The 9494-nt window shown below is 51.0% G+C and overlaps 1 protein-coding gene across 1 annotated transcript; it reads left to right on the top strand.

Annotated features, from left to right (window-relative positions):
* Positions 1-6824: 6824 nt before the first annotated feature.
* Positions 6825-8738, top strand: LOC112903311 (transcription factor bHLH94-like). Its single transcript, XM_025972556.1, has 3 exons — positions 6825-7561; positions 7935-8363; positions 8453-8738. The coding sequence occupies exons 1-3, from the start codon at positions 7091-7093 to the stop codon at positions 8558-8560; spliced, it is 1008 nt and encodes a 335-aa protein (XP_025828341.1). The 5' UTR covers positions 6825-7090; the 3' UTR covers positions 8561-8738.
* Positions 8739-9494: the final 756 nt, after the last annotated feature.

The raw sequence follows: 9494 nt of genomic DNA, 5'->3' as shown, positions 1-9494 counted from the left end.
GATTGTGCGGGCTCTGTTCTTGGCCCTCCGTGCCTCGCGATTGGCATCGTTTTCCTCGCTGGCGTTGGCAGTGGCCTCATCTTCAGAGACCGCTTCAAAGTCGATGATGGGAAAACCTCCATCATGCTCGCCTTCTTCCGCCATTAGCACCTGGTGGGAGGTGAGCTCGTCAGAGCTCGCGTCGACTAGTTCAGTCGATCCCTCCGCCACGGTAGCCAACGGCCTGCCCTCCTGAAAGGGCAGGAGCTTGAGGTGAGCCACAAGTCGACCCTCAGCCTCGAGTAGATCGGAGAGCTCCATCCCCCTCCAATGTACGAAGCGCCCCTCGGGTGTGGAGGTGATCATCAGATCACTGGCGCCAAAACTACCCGAGGCCCCCCGCCATGTGGTGGCTTCGGGCCCTCCAAGTTGGACCAGGGAATCCAGGTCCTCCTCTAATGCAGAGAAAGACTTGGAGAAGTTGGCCCCCTGAAGATCAGTGGCCAAGTTGCATGAACCGGGTTGAGGTCGGTTACGCGAATCCTTAGATTGGAACAAATCCAACCCAAGGGAAGTTGCCACAACGCTGGATGAAGTCGAGCCTGGAGAAGACTCCACCTCGATCTTTGTTGTGGATGCATGGGTTGACAAGTCGTCGAGCCCGTCGACGAACTTGTCGAGGTCACTGCAGGGATCCGCAGCGGAAGTCTTTGGCTTCATGTCGACGAGGAATCGACGGAAGTTGCCTGCACCGTCTGCGATGCAGACCCACAAGCAAAAAATAAATGTCGTGCCCTGAGAGGGAACTGACCTGGAGAATTGGAAAATTGCCATCAAGCTCGTCGGTGGATATTCTACGCATCCCCCTACCTGACGCGCCAGCTATCGATGTTTAACCGGCTGCCCACCGAGGGGTATACCCAAGGTGGTAAGTTTTGGGTGATGGGACGCCGAGATCAGGAACTCGAAGGTGCAAGGAACGCAAAGCTTAGACAGGTTCGGGCCACGAAGCGCGTAATACCCTACGTCCTGTATGGTGATTTGTATTGCCTTAGGTGTAGAATGACCTAGAGATCATGTTTTGAGAGGGTCCCTGCCCTCCCTTATATATCCGAGAGGCTAGGGTTACAAAGATACTAACCAACACCAGCTAAGGAATCGTACTAGAACGTGTCTCGAGTAGATTCCCTCTGTATCGGTTAGCTCTATCTCCTACTTAAACAGGATAAATAAGAGATAAACGAGGTAAATAAGAAATAAGACAGACTTAATCTCTTAAACCTCTTTAAACTACATTATGTACACAGTCCCGTGGCCCCGGGTCTGACACACTTTACCCACAATTCGTGTCTTCCAATTTGCCTGAGGTAGCTAGCCTCTTAAATACTTCCAAGATGAGTGGCAAGGGATTCACTACGAGGCCTTTACAAAGATTCCTAACTTATGACAATCCGCTATGGTTTCAGACTGCAGTGGTTATAACCCTCCCTAATGAGAAAGACGTCTTAATCAGAATAATATCTAAGCCTCAAGAGGACCGGGCTATACCCTCATCAATGCACTCCCCTCTTGCCCTTTCGGTAAGATCATCATAAACTAGAGTTTCTAATTAATTAGCCAAGAATAGAGCCATATAGTATTGTAGTTGCACTGTTTTCTTGGATGGTTCTCCATATTCCGATTAACCATATGATCTTGTGATTAACAACACAAATTATCCAAGAACATGAAGTAAAACAGGTATATTATTGTTTAGGTAACGAACCGTATCCCAAGAGTATAAGCAACTAGCATAGCTACCCAACAAAAAGATAAAATCCAGATTGACAAGGAATGATCATAAAGACTAGGCATATTGTTAATTAGGATCCATCAGGTTAAGACACATGCATGCATGAAGAAAAGTTGTATTTATTGTAATTGTTAGGATAAAAGAATGATTAAGGAAACACTTGCCTTTCTTTTAGAGAATAGCTGCTCAGAGTCTTCAACTCTTGCTCTTAAAACTCTTAATCCTCAAAAGTCTTCGATCGCGCTCCTTCTAACGTCACATACACATCGGGCCCAAGCATACAAGTAAGCAAATAAACAAGAACAACTAAGAACAGATATACCAAACAAAAGGAAAGCTTCAAAAGAGCGTACAAAAGGATAGGACTCGCTGCTACGGTCACGTGAATGAAAGAAACGCAGAAAACGGAGCTATGATAGAAAAAAAGCAGCTATCGGAAGATTTATGTTATAAAGTGACAAAAGAACTATAAGATTCATTTATTTTAATTTAGAAAACTAATGTAAAAGATATTTTAAAAGAAATATCTAGATTATTATTAGCTCATATTATATTTGTATTTATAAAAACAAAGTAGAACTTAGTCCAATTTTTATTTACAATTGTCTAGGTATAAATTACACTAGTTAAAAAATTAATTAGCAAAAAAGTTGTGAGAACCTCTAAACGCATAACTTCATAGGATTCGTGTTGAACTAATAAATTATAATTAAAATATATTTATGCTGGTATTAATCAAGTTACATTAATTAAGAAAACCAGAGTATAGTTCTAATTGAATTTTAATTGGGAAAACTAGATGAGAGGTCATTAATCAAATTAAATCTATATTTAGTTTTAAAAATAGGAAGTATGGTACAATAGCACTACTAAACGATAGCTTAGGGTTTTAGAAGACTAACGCAAAAAGAACAGATCGAAACAGATCTAAAATAAGGAAACTACGCACGAAACAAGGTTGCAAGGACCTATACATGATTAACTATAGATTTCAGGGGCTAGCAGAGAAGATCTGCAAGACACAGAAACACAGTGCTCGCAAATTAGGAAAAGTTTAGGGTTAGATCTGAAAAAGATCACGGGTGGGGCTGTGTTGAAAAGATGCAATAGATTTAGGGGGTTTTCTGCGAAGTTTGCAAGACACAAAGAAACCTGCATGAATTACAAGATTTTCAGGGGCCTAATTGCAAAAGACCATCGGATTTGGATCGGACGGCTGGGAGCGACTGGCGGCTTGGGGTGGCGGCACTGGACGCTGGTGGCGAGCCATGCGATGGCGTGGCTCATCGGGGAATCGCGTAAACGCGATTCCGGCCACGATTTCGGCTCGGGTTTCGCCTGAGAGAAAGAGAGTGAGAAGGGGAACGCGTTTAGGGGATTGGAACAGGGCGCCGGGGGCCAGGGAAGGTGGATGGCAGCAAGGCGCGGCACGGTGGTGACGGAGATAAAGAGTCGCAGCGGGAAGGGGAGAGGAAAGGGGAAAGCAGGCCGGCGAGGACCCTTACCCTAAGGCGGAACTCCGGCAGCAGCTCGCGGCAACAGAGGAGTGGCGAGGTGGCGACTGCATCGGCGGCCGAGGCGCGGCTAAGGTTTTGCGAGGCGAGGCGGTGGCTGCGAGGCTGGCGGGACAAGGGCACGGGGCGGCGGCTTTATAGGGCGGTCGAGGGGCCTCGGCTTGAGGGCCTAAGACGCCGCGCGGGCGGAGGACGTGTCGCGGCCGGACTCGGGCGCGAGTCTGAGCCTGACTCGAGCTTGAGGACGGGCCCAACAGGTGGGTCCCGCCTGGCGGTGAGGAGAGGAAGGGGAGGAGATGGGAGCGGGTTGGGCTGGGAGAGAGGGAGCTGGGCCAGCTAGGCCGCGTGGGGAAGGAAAAAGAAAAGGCCAACTGGGCTGGGCCTTGCGGGAGAAAACGGAGAGAGGGTATAAAAGAAAGAGAGAGTGGGCCGGGCTAAAAGAGAAAAAGAGGGAGAAAAAGAAATGCATTTGAATTTAAATTTAAAATTTAAATACAAATGGAAGACAAGCAATAAAAAAAATACAATATGGTATGAAATGCACAAGATCTATATTTCCTTATATTTATTTTTATGGTTAAGTAAATTATTGTTAATTCATGATAAATGCTTTAAAATCAAAATAATTTGAATAAAAACCTTATTGATTCTGAAAAGAATCTAGCAAAATTTATTTAGGTTCCTAATTTGAAAATTAGGTTCCTCTGGTACCCTTAAGCAGTTTTTCAACTATGATATGTGGAACATGTTGTGCACATCTGACAGTCGGGCAGGTAGTTCTGACGAGCTATTAAGCTTTAGAAAGGAAAGACAAAAGGCGAAAATATGAATGTTCGCTTCGGTACCTCAAGGAGAAGCTTTTGATTTACTTTTTGTTATCAAAACGCGATAGAGGACGAAATTGCGGCGGTGGCCGAGCTCAACATCATGGTTCTGTGGTCTTGGAGCGAATTTGACCAAAAATGAATTAAATCCAGCTTAAGATGAAAAGAAAAAAAATTCATGTTCCAGAACATATTTTCAAGCTTAAAATTAATATAGAAAAATCCAGATAAATCTTTTAAACCATGGTAAATATATCTAGAAGAATCCCAAAAATTCCAAAAAAAATTCAGGAGGTAATTTGGGGCACGAGGAATCCAAATAAAATAATTAGAATTTGAGAAATAGATTTTTAGAACTTCCATTAAATGGATTTAGCTTAACGGAAAAAGAGAATAATTTTCAGAAAAATCTGCAAAAATTCTCAAAAAACTTTAAAGATGGATGAATATATTCTAAAAGATATTCACATTGTAAATTAAATATTTTAAGATGTGACCGTCTAGGTTGGGTGGGTGATCAACTGATCATGCATGCCAAAACCACCGGGGAAGAGGCAAGGAAAAAAGTGCCCAGTGGGGCTCATTCTTCACTCTTCAGTCTTGTATTGGTTCGTGCCAGCATGGTCAGTGTTTCGTCTCTCCCAGGATTTGGCAGCGCGTCGCTGCCATCGGCCATCGCGTCCCTGAATTAGGCTTCCATCATTGTTGTTCAGAGACAAAAGAGGGGCATCAGGTAGACCATCGCGTCCCAGAATTCGTTGTTTTGTTTGGCAACGTTCGCCATCGCCAATGCGGGCAACGCCGTGGTCCCATCTTTGAATGCATCCATCGGTGTGTTGGGGATGGGAGCAGTATGGGCCGGTCCATTGGGCCGTAAAGTGGGCCTCTAGGAGCCACGATCGAGATGAAGCCCGCCCGCTGTCATGGTTTTGCTAACCTGCCTTCGCCAATTCCCTTCTACAGTCAGCCACTCCCGTATTGTACGCAGCATGCCGCGGGCAGCTCCAGCTACGACGCTCCTACGCTACAGGTAAGCACCTGCACGCTGCACCACCACCTTCAGTCCTTCCCTCCCCTGCACGGCTGCACGCGCACAGTGGCCGCGCGTCCTGTGAGATCCCGATTGCACCCGCGCCACCAAGGCACCAAGGCTTCCCGACAGTGCCGCTGCCACCAGCGCCCCGCGCCGATGCACCGTTGAGGCATCCGCCAACAGTGCCATCCAACAGCCGCGAGCGACCACCGCGGGGCACCAGGGGCTTTCCAGATTCCGCCCCGGTCCCGGCCCCGGCCCCGGCGTGGGCAGCCGGCACGCCGCCCACGCCCGCTGCCCCGCTCGTACCGGCGGTGTCCACCCATCCATCTTTTCCCCGGTCTCGTCGGCTCCCCTTGCATTGCATCCGGGAGGGCTGGCCCCCTTCGCGCGGCTCCCTTTGCACGGAACCATGCGTTCTCTCCCATCGGCGGTGTCGTCGCTGTCCAGGGGCTCTCGCGTCCGCGATGTTGATGGCGGCGCGTTCCTCGAGTGGTGTTTCTGGACATGGTTGGGCGCCGTCGGTTATGGCGTTCGAGCCTTCGAGGCAAACGGATCTGCGGCCGGGCGGACAGGGAGGCTCCTGCCGACCGGTTCCTTTCGCGGCGGTGATGGCAACGGGCAGTTAGACAACAGGGCGACTGTTTGTACTCGGCCAAGTTGATGAGGGTCCGTCCAAGAGAGCGGAGGAGCTCGTCAGTGGCGTCAATGGGCAGCTAAGCGGGCATGGAATCCCGTCGATCGTCCCCTGAAATCAGGGCCGAAAAGCCTTGGAGACCGGGATTGCAACGAGACCGGCGGGTTGCTGAGGTCAGTTCCTTGCGAGCTTTCGGCTGCTCGTCGCCGATGGCAGGTGCGCGTGCCGGGCCTTCTCAATCGGGGAACTCTTGCAGGGGCAGGGGCAAGACGCCTCGCGCTTACTGCTGTGCGAGCATGTCACTGTGCTCTGTGCAAACGCGTGCAGCTTTCAGCGTCGCGGGACACGCACCGGGCTACGGATGGCTGCCCCTGTTCAGCTGTTCTTGTTCAGTTCCTTGCAGAGCAGACTTGCAGCTGCACGCCTAACTGTTGGTTCTTTACACCCCATTGGCAATCAGATCGTTTTTTTTAAAAAAATCGACTGAGGCCACGTTTAGATTGCAAATTTGTATAACATTTGGAACTTTTTGCTACTGTAGCGTTTTCGTTTGTATTTGACAAATTTTATCTAATCATGGTCTAACTAGGCTTAAAAGATTCGTCTCGTGATGTACAATTAAACTGTGCAATTAGTTATTTTTTTTACATACATTTACTGCTCCATGCATGTGTCCTAAAATTGATGTGATGGAGAGAGAGTGTAAAAATTATAACATTTGGAAGCGATCTAAACGGGGCCTGAATAGTCAGACTGGAGTATGTTAGTATTCCACCGTTGCATCATCAACCTAAGCGAAAAAGAATCAAGCTAGCACCACTTGAAAAATGCCCCGTCCGTACACCAGATATTCAAGGGGAGGACACGGCGGAGGCCGATCGCTTTTGTTAAGGATCTCGTGCTCAGGCACGCCACCAACCATACTAAACGAGAGTGCCTCCAGAGCGACAGGGCGGACATGCGCGGATACGTGTCGTTTTGCCTCCCCTCTCCCCTGACCCTCACTCTCTCCCCGTCCTCGGCATTCCGTGGCCCATGCCCCGTGGCAGACTAGGTCGTTGTCGCCAATGCACATCCATGTTTATTCCACCACGCTCACCCCTTTATAGGGACCACCTCGTCGCTCATCCTCCTCCTTGCTCCATGTCCGTGGCGTGGTCATGGTGGCGAGGGCAGCCCGGCTGAGCGTTGGTCATATATAGCTCCTGCCTACCTAGTATGCAGTTCTAACCCGATCCGTGCAGACGGCTTGACGTGACAAGTAGTAGGTAGGAGGCTGGTCTTGCTAGGAGGAAGGAGGAAGGCCTGGCCATGGCGCTCGAAGCCGTGGTGTTCCCCATGGAGCACCTCGCGTGCACGGCCAAGGCGGACTCGGCGTCGCTGGGCTGCGGCTTCGACATTGACGATCTCGAGGAGAAGGGCGGCGTGGTTCTGCAGGTAGAGGCCGCGGGCGCGCTGCCGCTCGGTGACGGCGCGGCCACCGCATGGGACGCAGCTCTCTGCCCATGCTCCGTCGCTCCTGGTGCCCTGGAGGAGTGCTGGGACGCGCAGCGCCACCTCTCCGTGTCGCCGCCGCCGGTGCCGGCCCCGCCGGGAGGACGCGGCAAGGCGACCGCGTCGGCGGCGCGGAGGCGGCGACGGCGCCCGAAGGCGGTGAAGAACACGGAGGAGATGGAGAGCCAGCGGCGCAACCACATTGCCGTGGAGCGCAACCGGCGGCGGCAGATGAACGAGTACCTCGCCGTGCTCCGCTCCGTCATGCCGCCCTCCTACGCGCAGCGGGTACGTACTACGATCCCCATGGCTCCGGGCTCCGGTAAGCATCGTCCTAGCTGCAAGAGCTTTGCGGGTCATGTCACCATGCATGTGCACGAACGGCTTGGCATTCACCGTATTGTTGATTGCTGCTGCCCCCCCAACTTTTACTGTAACGGACGTCAAATCTTGTTGCCCCCTGGCCATCTGCTGCTGCTGCTGCCTCGCCGCGCCATTCCGCTTTGGTTGCATCTGTCACGGAATCTCTAGCGATCGCGTACCGCGCTACTGCTCCCCGCATCAAAAGCCGCACCTTCTTGTGCGCCAAGCTCTTGGTCGCGACCGGATGGCACGTACCCTTTGCAACGTAACGTTTGTTGATGGGTACCACGGCGTGCAGGGCGACCAGGCGTCGATCGTGGCGGGCGCCATCAACTTCGTCAAGGAGCTGGAGCAGCTGCTGCAGTCGCTGGAGGCGCAGAAGCGGCGGGCGGGCTGCGCCGAGCCGCCGGCGGCGCCGCCGTTCGCCGGCTTCTTCACGTTCCCTCAGTACTCGACCGGCGCGACCGGTGCTGTCGGCGCTAGCGACAGTTCTGGCTCTGCTGGCGGCGATCAGAGTGGCGGCGGCTGCGCGGGGGCCCGCCGCGGCGTGGCCGACATCGAGGTGGCCGTGGCGGAGAGCCACGCCAACGTGAAGGTGCTCGCGCCGCGGCGGCCCAGGCAGCTGCTGAGGATGGTGGTGGCGCTGCAGTGCCTCGGCCTCACCGTGCTCCACCTCTACGTGACCACCACGGCCGACCACCTGGCCTTCTACTCCTTCAGCCTCAAGGTAACAAACTATACATCGCCACTGCAAATGACCAGCCAATCGGCCATGCATGTTATTCTTGTCTGAACATCTCGCCGCTTCTGTTGCAGATGGAGGATGAATGCCGGCTATCGTCTGTCGACGACATCGCCGCCGCGGTGAACGAGATCGTCGCGAAGGTCTCCGACGAGGTCATCATTAGTCAGTTAGCTGCCTAGCTGGAACAGTATTAAGCTAGTGTCATGTATTGTAACATCAATTTGATCCTAGAACATGGATAACTGAGGCAAGTGGCAATTCGCGCCATTGTCAGGCAGTACTACCACTCCATGTTTGCGTGCAAGTAAACATGTATGGATTGGACCAGCTTAATTATATTTTGCATCTCAGTACTAATCTGTATGTATCCAGAATTCCAGTCACATCTCGCAGCACCAATCAGTCGAGACACCTGCGTGTGCGCACGGGGGATCAGGTCGATCCATGAACTGGTGGACCATCTTTTCTGATCTCTGACGAGTTTTGCTTCTGAAAAATGTTTTTTCTCTGACGAGTCAGCATGCTAGCTTTCACCAGATAAGAGTTAGCATGGATTATTCAGACTAGTGGGGCACGCCAGCTCCAATCTTTCCTGGTGATAGAAAGTGGCCGGCTGCAATCATGTCATGTTACGATCGATCATCGCAACGATCTTGATTGCGTGTGTCAGGTTCGTTTACTCTGGAAGTCTGAAATGCAAGTTGGTGTGTGGATGAACCTGCTGGCGTAGAGCCTTCGCTCACATCATTCTGCCGGCACTGATCGGGGCAAGAATCTGTAGGATTAGAGTCCTTCTCCCAGCCGAAACTGTCTTTTTCTCGGACGTGAATGATCAAGAGATAGGGTCTTTAATTCCCTGATTGGGTGTTACGAGCATCAGTTCGGAATCATGCCATTGGGAGATGAAGTATGAACAGCCCTTGCTGTAAGGATCTGACAGGTGAATTGTGTAACGACAATTTAAGCTATTCTTTTCCATGTAGGGACAATGAATCCGTGAAAAGAGTGGAGGTAAAAACAAACAAGCCAATGGGCGACGGAATTGTGGTAGCGTGGCTACTGTGACTGAAAAGAATGTTACTAGGACGTGCATGCCTACGAACTGGTGCACCT

Source organism: Panicum hallii, chromosome 1 (genome assembly GCF_002211085.1).
Source record: "Panicum hallii strain FIL2 chromosome 1, PHallii_v3.1, whole genome shotgun sequence".
Taxonomy (NCBI): domain Eukaryota; kingdom Viridiplantae; phylum Streptophyta; class Magnoliopsida; order Poales; family Poaceae; genus Panicum; species Panicum hallii.
The sequence above is the reverse complement of the archived record's forward strand: the minus strand, read 5'-3'. Positions and strand labels throughout refer to the sequence as shown.